The sequence below is a fragment of the Durio zibethinus genome, chromosome 23, assembly GCF_047325235.1.
Source record: "Durio zibethinus cultivar Kanyao isolate XHJ-2024 chromosome 23, ASM4732523v1, whole genome shotgun sequence".
NCBI classification, from domain to species: domain Eukaryota; kingdom Viridiplantae; phylum Streptophyta; class Magnoliopsida; order Malvales; family Malvaceae; genus Durio; species Durio zibethinus.
In genome coordinates, this window is record NC_143184.1 from 11,331,705 (window position 1) to 11,344,705 (window position 13,001).

The window sequence follows — 13,001 nt, forward strand, 5'->3', positions numbered from 1 at the left end:
TTTAACCAAAAAAACCAAACCACTATAAATTAGTCATTATTAAAGGATAACAACTTAAAACACCAGAAACCAGATTGAGGAATACTAGGTTGTCAACCCACATTTTGCCAGCCGGAGTTGTGATTTTTAGTTTCAGTAAAAACCCAAAAGAATTCAAAAGTTAAACGGGAAAGAAAACACTCAAGCCTCTGCTCAAATCTTAAACATGTGTCTTATTGTGAACATAATTAAACCTATGGCAGCTGAACTCTGGTCAAGAATAACCTCATGCCTCTAAGATAGATTAAACATTGCGGACAGCTTACCTAAGTCCAAAGATTGGACATTTCGAGACATGACAGCGGCACCTGCAACTAGTGCAATCGAGGCGAACAAAACACCCTTCAAGCATCCATGTCCTTTCGACAAACGTCCCAAAATCAACTTGCAGTACTTGTCTGCCTCCTTCAATGATGCACTTGCATCATCTTCTGCTTCCTCATTCTATTTGCAAACCAAATGGAAAAGTTAGATACAAATTCAGTCTCAGCTCTGCTTTGTAGAAAACCATAAATGTAGAAGTGTAGAACAAAAACAAGATGCACTCAGTGTTGGTTTCTTGAGGTCCAATTGTATGTGAAATATAATATCTATGATGATATCAGTAAGGGTATAGGACAGTGAACGATTTCAAATATTGTGGTTCCAATTACACAAACAAAACCCATGAAGACTTGTGGTGAAATGAAATTGTAAAGACCTACATCTATTGAGAGCATATCACTTACAATTATTGTAATATAATTAACCAATCACAATTTAGAATTTGTGTGTGGTCAATCAAAATTTTATATAAAACACACACAAATAAGTGGTGGACGCCTATATAATTCTTTATTTTAATTGGACAATTATAGGATTATGGTAAAAAAAAAAAATTGTAAGTGAAATGTTCCCACATCCCTCTTGTGGCAAGCAAAGTTTATGATCAATACATAGAGTTTAAGAAAATATTATAAAAACTAAGTTACACACACTAAATGACAAGTTTGAATGCAGCTCAGGAGTTCTCCCAATGAACAAGGACAGTATTCTATGAGGGATTACCATCATTAAATTAATCTAACATGTTATCCAAAATTTAAGAATGCGTTACCTTCTGCCTGAAACTTTTTAAAGTTTCCCTCAAAGGATCAAGTGTGGAATGTTTCACAGAATGCTCCTTCCATTCATTAGCAAGGTTTCTCAAAACAGCAACACTTGCTTCAAGGTTATCAAGATAAAGCCCATCCTGTTACCAAAGATATTGAAAAGAGCCAACAGAAATTTATCAATAGTCAACATAAGTGAAGAAAATACAATCAAAGATCTGAGGGAAAATATTAACCAGAAAGAAAAGTAGAAAGCACAATCAATATGTAAGTGGATGAAAAATCTTCAAATAGACCAGAAACTGCTCACCCATTGCTTATAACACTCAGGATTTTGAGTTAAACACCAAATAAAAATATCACTCGCTTCCTTTGATAGTTCTGAATCACCTGCAATAATGACAAAAAAAAATCAAATATGTTACAAATGGATAGAGCTAATTTCCTGTGCCAATTAACTAGGGTAGGTTTAAGATGCCACAGGAAAGCAGTCTGTAAGAATATAGTTTTACCTTCTCCAGCAGCTTTTACAGCATACTTCAGTATCTGCTGGGCAACTTGTTTCATTGCTTTGCCTCCAGGAGAACCAGCAAGGGCAACCTCCTTCAGGGTAGGATAAATAGCTTCAAACCTCTCAGTTGCCTAAATGATTAATAGATTAGAAATGAATCAGATCCCAAATTTGTGGAAACCCTAGACTGAGTCAAAAGAAATCATGCAAAAGATCCAGCACAAAACCTACCTTAACTCGAGCTGAGGGTGCTGGAAAGGTGATTCTCATCAAAATATCAAGAGCAGAAGGTGGCACCAGCCGATCTCCCTTTCTGACAGCAGCATTTACTAAAATAGGACGAGCTTTTGGAAAGGAAATTATTCTGATCTCAACAAAAGAAAAAAACAGAATCACAAGGATTGGAGGAGGAAAAATAGAAGTGTTGGCATAAAGCAGAAAACATATATTATATATAGACCTAGAATTAGTCTGTAAGATACTTCCCAAATCACAAGCCCAAAGATTTAAAAATGCAATAAATTTATCCAAAGCAAATGACTTCCCAAATCACAAGCCCAAAGATTTAAAAATGCAATAAATTTATCAAAAGTAAATGGCATCCACCTCTCTACCAACTGTAAAATCAAGTCTCTAGACTGAGGATTACAACTTGACTTGCCACTCAGCATAGGCAACAGAACATGTACCCACAGGGACAGCCCTACTGCTAAATCTCCTTGGGTGGCCTGTGAAAACAAATTAATGGTTGAGATTCATACCCTAAAGAGTGATTTGTACATGAAGAAACATTATATTCTTAAGGTTGTCAATGGCCACCTGAGCAATCATCCACACAGTGATAGGAAGTTTATCCTGTCCCTGGTATTTTGGATTTTCCCTCATTGTCGGTGCCAAACTGATCAAAACATCAGGTTTTCTTCTCAGTGCCATTGCCAAAACCACAAATATAGCAACCTGCAATTCCAGATTGGTTCATTAAACATGAATTAATTATCTGACCAGTTGCTAACATCAGCAATAGAGAACTACGTAACGGTATTCAAACAATGTTGTTTAGCATTCAGGTATAGACTTTGAAATTGAAATCAGTTAAGCAGAACTTAGATTAAATAGAAACGTTTTGAAAAGAACCAAATTACACATATTTTGGAACGAAACAGGTCACTTATGGACATCAGGAGAGATTCTTGGTTGTTTAATAAAAATTATACAAGGAGGTCAAAAAAGAAACTACACCAATTTTATGATTCTCATCATAATGATCATACTTTGATCTAGTTACATAATAAATTGACAATCTATTTTATTTAGATTGGATCTTTGCTGATACTTTCAACTATAAATAAGTATTTTAAAGAAGAAAATTATTTGACTATAAGATGAAACCATGCATGATCCAAAGTTCAAAGTATTTCATCTAGTTTAACAACGATAGTCTAACATGCATAAGATTTCACCCCTAAAAAAAATATGATGCATGAAAGGGATAGCAGGAGAATGGATATCATTTTAGGTCTGTCAGTATCACAAATTTTGAAACATCATTAGCAATTTGACCAGCTAAGTGGATGCAAAAGATGACAACCTAGTCCGGAAATTCTATGCTTGATACATAAACATATACACTACCATTCTTTTCGACTAAGTGCATCTCCTTCCATTTTAGACCATTCTTTAAGATGCAGCACAAAGATTTTCCAAGAGCATACTAAGAAATAAGGTTAAAAATTACCAGAGACTTCAATGATGATTGCTGAGAGACTTTCTTCGATCCCTTAGTAACTGCTTGATGACTGGCTAGGTCAGCCAGAATGCTGTCCAATGACCATAAAACAAAAGATACTAGCGCATCCAAAGATCGCTGGTTCAACCAATCAACCGATGTCTTATAAACATCTTCTGGAACATTTGAAAGCGGAATCTATTCAAAACAAAATAACAACAATAAATCCAACATCAAGCTAACAAAATTCTATTGATGCATGTACTACAGCTTAACAAACAATAACGGAACAAAATCATGGCCTTTTCCAAAAATATAAAAAAGAAATAAAAAATTAAAGAAGAAAACTTACATCAACCAATTTCGAAACAGTGGATTCTTTGAAAATCTTTAACCAAGGGAATTGCGCTACATTCACTGAAGCAAATGCTCTTCCAAAGTAATCTGCAAATCTCATTAATTGTATTTCTTGCTGCGTCTCATAAGAACTCTGAAATTTTTAAATTTTTTAAAAATTAAAAAAAAAAATTAAGAATCAGATTCAGATCACTCAAATTTAAAACACAAAAAAAAAATGTAAATGTAAATTTAAAATTAAATTTTCATTATTTTTTAATTGTACTTATTACTCACAGTTATATCAATAAGAAAAGCGCTAAGATCACCAGCATCAATCTTCGAAGCAGCTTCCGCCACAGTCACCTTCGGTTTCTTTGGCCTCTTCGGCTTCACCTTCTTAATCTCCACAGCACCGTTCTCGGCAGAACCACCGGTGTCACTATCATCTTCCTCGTCAGACTTCGATCCCTTAGCGACGGCGGAAGAAGCCGCTGCCGCTGCTGCTGCCTCCGCAGCCTCAGCGGCGCGACGACGGCGATCCTCAGAATGTTTCTCGATCGAGCTGAAGACGGAGGAGGAGACTCTGTCATTGGAACGATCAAGAGAAAAACTCTCCGGCGGAGGAAGTTTAGATGGTTTCCGATTCCGTTTCGAATAGGACACCGTTTTCCATCCGTTAACGTCATCTTTTTTGCCGTTATCGTTTTCAACTTCTCCGAGAATTTGCTCAATAGTAGCAGAATTTTCGTCCATCATTATTTAAAATGAAAACCAAAATACTTTTTTTTTAATTTTTGGGTGGTGGATTAAAACGACGGAGTTTTGGTCAAAAAGGACTGTGTTTAACGACCAGAGAGATGGGGGAGAAGAAAGAAGAGGGGAGAGAAGGCGGGTTTTGAAGGGAAGAAGGCAGAAGACAGAGAAAAGGACTCTTTGTCAAAATGGACACGTGGATTTCTATGTTTGTTTTTTCTTAAGCCTGATTTCACATTTCTGAATTAAGGTTATTACAGGATTCCATTATCCGTTTGTGATTGGAGATTTGGTTTTTCTTTTTTTCTTTTTTCTTATTGTCAGAATTAATTTTTAAGACTTGATATCGATACACGGCGAATGCCTTCCATTGCGCTGGAGTTGTGTTTCAAGGGTGGAGAGAAGCTCCAATCATACGTTCAAATCAAGTTTAAGGATTAAATTAGTATTGCTATCATGGTTAAAAAAAAGTTTGAGTTGAAAAAATATTTGTTTAAAAAATATGATTAAAAATTTTAAAATTTTGATATAATTATAAAATAATCATGAGAAATTAAAATATTTAAAATATATAATAATAAATTATTAAAAATATAAAGATAATAAAATAATTTTTATTCAAATGCATTATTTTATTGTAAAAATAGTTGAGAAGTTTTTTATTTAAATTAAAAATTTAAATTTTTAAATTAAAAAGTTAAATTTTTGGAAATAAGATATAAGCGATTTTGAAACATGTAGATTAAGATAGAAACATAATTTTAATTGGTTTACAAATATGAAAGGTTATAATAAGAATGTAATAGATCGAATTTGAATTAATATAATATTAAATTTAAATTAAATTTGATTTAAATTTAATCAAAATTTATTTTTTTAATTTAAGTTTGATTGAAAATAAAAGTTGAATTACTTGAAATAATTCAATTAAACTTAATTTATATATAAAAATAAGTTTAATTTTTATATTCAATAAAATTAAATTATTTGTATTACAATTCAAATTTAAATTCAAAATATTTTATTAATTAAAATATATTAAAATATAAAAATTTTATTAAATTCATTAACTATTTAAATTGAATATAAAAATATTTAAATTCGATTCGATCGATAAATCAAATTATTCGAATTTAAATTCGATTTGATAATAATCAAATTAAATTTAAATTTTATTTGAATAAATCTCAAATAATTTATAAATACTAATATATTATTTACATCTTTAAATTGTAATTGATAAATACTTCATTGGATTTTGAATCACCATATTAACTAGTGGGACCCACAGAACTTTATCTCACTGCACCCAAATCTTACAGTTGGTAAATATCATTTATCGAGGTTATAGTCAGTAAATACATCATTTACACCTCTAGGTTATAGTCGGTAAATACTTCATTAGATTTTGAATCAACATATTAACTAGTGGGACCCACAGAACTTTATCTGATTACAAAATCCAAATCGGCCTAACAACCGTCCGATCTCCAAATCATGATGTCATCTCTTAAAATCAAGGGCTAATAAGTGGGTACTGATTAAAACTTATTATAGATTATTTTGAAGAATATGGAGAGGGAGGTAGTTCGTGAAAGTGATATGCACAAAATCAATGGAAGATATTAATCTCTCTTTTTCTTTGAAAAACATATTTTTTTTTATAAAAAATTAATTTCAAACACACAACTCATTATATTTTACTTCATTTAAATCAATGATACAAGGGTCGTATTCACGATGACCATTTAAGTTTGAAACAATTTTTTAATAATATGATCAAAAGTATTTTTAGTTTTATTTAAATTTATTTTTTAAAATGATTTTAAGAACGTAATTTTTTATATCAATTTTATGTATTTAAAATTTTATTTTTTGAAAAAAATTTCTCAGCATAACATTTTTCCTTTGTATAATAAAATAATGTAAATTGTATGCATTAAGTATTAATAGACGTAAATAAACCAAATTTGATTTAATAGTTACTACAAGGCTTTTATATCTTATATATACATACTATTTTTATCAGTAAGTTGTTAAAATACCGTCACGTGACTTTTTAATTTTTTTTATTAATGTTTTTATTTTTTATTTTAAATTACATAAATTTATTTATTCATTAAACATTCATAAATTTAATTAATTATGAATATATGTAATTCATGTTTTGCAACATTTAAAATTTATCCCTAGATTCATATTTATTATATTTCGATATTCCTGAATTTGTGGTACAATAAACCTAATATTAATTATGATGAATGTATTTTTTTTTTTTGTACAAATGAATAAATGTACTTAACCATACATTATCGTAGATATTCATAAATTTTTGATATTTTAAACTTAATTAATCGTGAATAAGTGTATTTCATATTTTTAAGTTTTCAATCTAAATTTTTATTTATTATTCATTAATTATGAATCAAATTCAAATTTAATGAATTTAACTATTTACGAATTTAATTATTTATAAATTTATGATATTAATAAGTGCAATTAATTGTGAATAAATGCATTTAGTGTTGAATGTAATTTAAATTTAATATATTTATTAAATAATAAAAATACACATAAATCAAATTATCGCATTAGATCTACATCAATGCATGGAATGTGCTACGAATTTATACTATATTTAGTATGAAGGAAGGAAAATAAAAAATTTTTGAGAAAAAACAACAAAAGAATGAAATAAAGCCTTTTTTTTATTTGTGTTTGATGGATTGAAAAATAAAGAGAAAGAAAGATACTAAGGATAAAATTATATATAAAATATTTAATTTAAGTAAAATTGTTTTTTGTCTCAATTTAAAAGGAAAAAAATATATAAATATATTCATTTTTTTCTTTCTTTCTATTTTCCTACTAAAAAAAGTAAAAACTATCTTTTTTTAAAAAAATTCTTTCTTTTTTTATCCTATCAAGCATAATGTTAGGAGTTAGATTTAAATCAAGGATACTGTAAAATTGATTTAAGTATAATGAATGTGCATGAAAAATAATTTGTAATTTTTTATAATATAAAAGGAATAAAAAAGATATTATGAAAATGTATTCTATTTTATGTCAACATTTAAACAATACATATAGATTTGTGTATTGAGAGATGATATAAAAAGCAATAGTAGCTGCCAAAGGAGACAAAGGTGGGAAAGGAAGATTTTTATGTAACAAAAAGGCAAAAAACTTTTGTTTTTTTTCTTTATTTAAGATATTTTTCTTTTGTTTGCATGTTGTGGAAGATAGTGGCTTAAAGATTCAATGGAATTTTGAAATGTTTGCTCAAATCCATGGGGGCGGTTGGGAAGTGAACAACCTTCTTCTACTGCATGTGAAACAGGGTGCAATACAGGACATTTGAAGTACATTTTCTCTTTATAAAGTTGCCAACAAGGAAAAGATCAAAAAAAAAAAAAAAAAACCAATTCTCTTGTTTTTTTCCTTAGAATAAGACAATATATTTTAAAAAAAAGACAGTAAAAATCACATGTTGTACAGTCAATTTTATTTAAATTTTTTATTTAATTATATTAATGATATTCCTTTTTTAACTTTTTTTTAAATTTTTTTCTTGATTTAAAATACTTATAAAATTATATCTCTTTACAATAAATGATTAAAAGTTTAGTATACCAAGTAATATTTTATATCATAAATTTAATAGTTAAATTTTATAGATAAAAAATTTCGGTATTGAATATTTTCAATTCATCATACAAAATCCAGTTAAAATATTTTTATATATTAAATAAAAGTTGCCCATGACTTGCTGAGTATACAAAGATTATGAGTTTGTTTTATTAATGACATTCATCCCTTTCTTGCATTGTATTTTAAGCCAATGAAATTTTAATTTAATAGTAAAGAAAAATTTTTAGAATTTTAAAATTTTAGATTCAAATTTATGCGAGTTTAATTATTTAATTAAATTATAATTTATTAATTATTTATTTAATAATATAATAATTAATTATATACATATAATATTTAATTATAATTAAAATTTTAAAAAATCTATCGGATAAATTCCACACTAGAGTTAATCGATTGGGATAAAAAATGGGCATAATCATGAAAGTCCAAAAAGGAGAAAATGGGCACCATCCTTTTGCAACAAACTGCAAATTATTACAGATGGAGCGCTGTACCCAAGATGTGACAGGTAGCTCGTTGACCATTCTTCTTTGGATCCCTTTGCTTCAACCTTTTTGTGCACACTTTTTAACTGATTGGATTTTGGTTCGTAAAGGAGGCTATTGAGAAAATTTATATATATATATATATATGATATATATTTGCAAAATTAATGGGTTTTTGAATTATTTTAATTCTTTTTACTATTATAATTTCATTTTAACATCTTATGCCTCAAAGTTTTAACAATAATATATTTAAATTTTTCTAAAATAAATTCTTAATTTTCTCTAAAAAAAAATTTTTAAAATCAACTCTCGTAATCTTATTAACGGTCGTTCGTTAAAAAATGTTAATAACTAATGCAAATGCAAAAGTAAAATTTGCATAAACACTTCAAATATTTGAAAAACAAAGACAAAATCATTAATTATTATTTAATACCTAATTACATTTTATAGCTAATTAACACTGAGCATCCAATAAATACTTACCGTAATAAATGGGTACTTTTGAAAAATAATCTTGAATCTATATAAATTTTTAATTTGTAGTTAAATAAATTTTAATATAAATTATTATTTTATCTAAAATAAAAATTTATTTGAATATAAATTAAACTAAAATAACTTATTTAAATACAATAATAATATAAGAATTTATTTTTAAAAATGATTTAAAGAAAATTTTTTAATATTTTGACCTTTAACAAAACCTAGAAAGTTTCAAACGAATTGATCTCATAGCAAATGTTAGATATTACTGCACGATAATCATAAATATACCAAGAAAGCCTCAAATGCCTCAAATAAGCCAAGAAAGTCATAAACGAACCAAGGTAGGCAAAAGTATACCAACATATTCAAAGAGGTTGCTGAGCTCGTTACTAATTCTTAGCTCCTGGATGAGGATTCAGCTTAGTCAACTTCATCCACCTTTCTAATTCTATATTTAGTGGGGGATTCAAAAAATTTTTCAAAAATATCTACTTATAATGTGTGTATATATATATATAAGTTTTATTGTCAAATTTAATAAATAATTTTATTGACGAAAATTTTGTAATGTGGAGAGAATTTTTTTTTTAATTTTTTAATTTTTGAAGAGTATCTTTTTTTTTTTTTTTAAATTTTTCGGTATTCGATAATTACTTTAAATTTCAATTAATTCGGAATCGAGTCAAATTTAATCACATAAGGGAGATAAATCCTCTTAAATTTATTTTTTCATTCATAAAATTCGAAATCGAAATTTTATTTAAAAGAAACAAAATTCCTTGTCATTTATACCAACATACATTGATATATCCATTTTTCTATATCTTTGATCCACTTCTATTTATTTCTCATTCTTATATCAGCATATATAAGTTGAATTAACCTCAAAACTTGATTCTTTCAGCCAAACCAAACAAAAACGACGCAATCATTAATGAAGAGCCATTTCTAATTTATTTATGCTCATCATTGGGACATATTCACTTCCTCATCGAACAAGTAACACAGACGAAACAACATAAAAAATTTGGTCTCAACTCTTTCTGCTGGCTCACTAAAGACCAAGAACTAGAACCAAATTCCCTGATTCGTATTCTAGTTCTTGTCCAACAAGTCCTTGAGTATCGCTTGATCGAGTCAGTTGAACAAAATAAGTGAGACTGAGTAACAAAGGTTTTCTTATGTAGAACAAGACCAGTTAATTTTAAATAAGACATGGTGATAAAAATATAAAAATAATATGAAAAAAACAAGTGATAATTTAAAATTTTAACAAAAATATTTGATAAAACAAAATTATATTTTGTATTTGACAAATTAATATGAATTATGACATAAAAATTTATTATTTTATACATGTTTTACATAATTTTAAATAGACAAGGCATGGATATTTGAATTGTGAGGAGTGTGTGGAACCTTGGTGAAAATAACAATCATAATAAACAACTGCATATCTCATAGCTATTTTAACAAGGTAAGAGAGGAAGACTGGCAAAATAAGACACATTCCAGACTGCAAAGAGTGTTACCTTCTAAGGTGAGCAAAGGAAAGCTCAATTAGTCTAGAGATAATTAAACATGACATGGATACTGTCCGCAGTTGCTGAAAAGACTATTTTTTGTTCAACCTACAAATTATTAATGCAAATGAAAAATCTATGAATATTCCAACCAAAACATGACCCAAGATCGGTGGCATCAGCGTAGCCTCCTTGCTTCCCTCTCAGACTCAAGAAGGGTGAGAATGTCCCCAACCCTGACTGGTCCCTTCACATTCCTTGTGATCTCCCTGGTATCATCAATAAACCGCACTCTTACCTGGGTTACTTGCCCTCTTGACCCAGTCCTGCCTATCACCCTGGTCACTGTTGCATTCTTCACTCCTGAATCCATTTTCAGCAGCTTCTCCTTTGAAGTCAAGACCTGACAATCCAAACAAAAAATTAACATATAGAAAGTGAAAAAAATCGCCCATCTAACTAACAATGAGATATTAGTTATACCCCTTTTGAATAATCCTTGCATCAACTTAGGAATGATCAAGTATAACCGAATTTTGTGCAGTAAAACAGAGAATATCCATTCATCAAATATGAAAAAGAAAAAAGAAAAAAGTACTACAGTTATTATTAGCTTTTCATTCATAAAATCTTGCTCAAAGATGATAAAAGCTTCATGTTGGTAATCAACTAACATTCTTTAATTTGGCACCTAATTGGGTTAATTGAAAATATATAGAAAAACAGAACTAGTTATATCAAATTACCATCAGTTGATTATGGAACATTTAAAATAATTTCAACCATGATGCCTAAAGAAAAAAAAAAGCCAGAAGCTTAGCTTGGCTTTCTATATATGTATATTTATTGATGATGAAATTTATGATCACAATTACACTCAATATGAAAATGATTTAATCTAAAATTTAGTTTAATTTGTTATGTAATCAATTTAAAATGTGATATCGAACCGAAATTTAAATTTTAATATTTGTAAATTCTTCTTCAACCCTTTTCACTGCAATCTTTTTTATAAAAAAAAAAATTATCCCATATCAATTTAACAAGTGTACAAGCTTGTTCTATTGAATATAAAATCATTAATGCTTTAACATTGTTATTGTTCCAAAGTAAAAGAAAAAAACCAAAAACAATGATGCATATTAAATCTTGGGTTTTACAAATATAAAAATTAATAAAATAAAAGGGTCTTATGAAAAAAAAAAAAAAAACAAAGAAAAATGTTTCAAACATGAGCAACAAGATTATACTTAAAAACATGAAAACAATATAAGAAAAAAGAAAATAGAGCCATGGATTAGAGAAAAAGAAAGCACGAATATTTTATTTATTTACCTTTTGACTTGGGATTGGTGTGGGTGAAAAAAGAGGCGCAAAAGACAATGGAAAAGTCGGGTAGAGACGGAATATAACGTGGGTATTTAACGCCGCCAGCAATAAATGCCCTAGGGTTGTTGGCAAATATCAGAAAAAATTTTATCACGTTCTTATTTTCCTTTTTAGTGAAGGAAAAACCATTATTATTTCATCCATCCTAAGCCGTATTAATTAAATGATTCTAAAGCAAACTTTTTTATTATGGATGGATGGATGTTGGCTTATGCTTTAAAGAGAATTTATTTTATATTTTAAATTCATTAAAAGGTTAAAAAATATTTTTTTATGAATGTTTTAGATGTTATTCAGATAAATTTATTTAGATTGATGTAAAAAAGGAATGCATAGGATAAAGTTAAAAAAAAATTTTATTAAATAAAAAACTTTTTTATTGTATCTTTTTTGTTTTTATTATATATCGAAAGGGTATACGATTATTTTTAATGGTGGAAATATGAGGTTTTTTTTATCAAAAGAATTAAGTTAAAGCTCTTTGGTTATTTTTAATTGTCATTACTTGTAAAATCCTTAATTCAAATATAAAACACATTGAAGTAAAATCATATTTTATTTTAACTGCCTTTGAAAAAAAATGTTTAATTATTTAAAAATAATTTTACTTTGGTATCCACACATTTTTTTTCCTTTTAATGGAAAAAAAAAAAACACTTTCTTTAACTATATCTTTTCATAAGAGAAAAGGAGGCTGTCCATGGAAAGAAGCCATTATTTTCATTATGTATTTCTTTTTTTTTTGGGTAAACATATATTATTAGTCACACGATAAAACAATAATAATTAAATCACTATTTTAAAAACAATAACACAATTAAATGACTAATTTTTATATATATTTTTTCTTTTGTACGGTACAATTTATGCTATTTAATTCAATCGATCTAGTATTCCTTCAACCGGATTTAAAAAAGTAATAATGCTACTTAATTCGATCGGTGTAGTATTCCGTCAACAGCATTTCAAAAAGTAAGACATTCTTTAAGATATATT

The 13,001-nt window shown here is 28.0% G+C and overlaps 1 protein-coding gene and 1 pseudogene across 2 annotated transcripts; both read right to left on the reverse strand.

Annotated features, from left to right (window-relative positions):
* LOC111314634 (uncharacterized) lies at positions 1–4,681 on the reverse strand. Its single transcript, XM_022916185.2, has 10 exons — positions 4,001–4,681; positions 3,720–3,857; positions 3,377–3,565; positions 2,461–2,598; positions 2,248–2,369; positions 1,873–2,005; positions 1,643–1,772; positions 1,441–1,520; positions 1,136–1,270; positions 1–483 (listed from the first exon to the last, which is right to left on the reverse strand). Exons 1-10 carry the CDS (start codon positions 4,460–4,462, stop codon positions 274–276), a joined length of 1,737 nt encoding a protein of 578 aa, XP_022771920.1. The 5' UTR covers positions 4,463–4,681; the 3' UTR covers positions 1–273.
* Positions 4,682–10,585: 5,904 nt separating this feature from the next.
* On the reverse strand, positions 10,586–12,129 carry LOC111313583 (small ribosomal subunit protein eS28z/eS28y pseudogene; annotated as a pseudogene). The gene is made up of 2 exons (XR_016332582.1): positions 11,952–12,129; positions 10,586–11,019 (listed from the first exon to the last, which is right to left on the reverse strand). The product of XR_016332582.1 is annotated as a small ribosomal subunit protein eS28z/eS28y pseudogene (transcript).
* Positions 12,130–13,001: the final 872 nt, after the last annotated feature.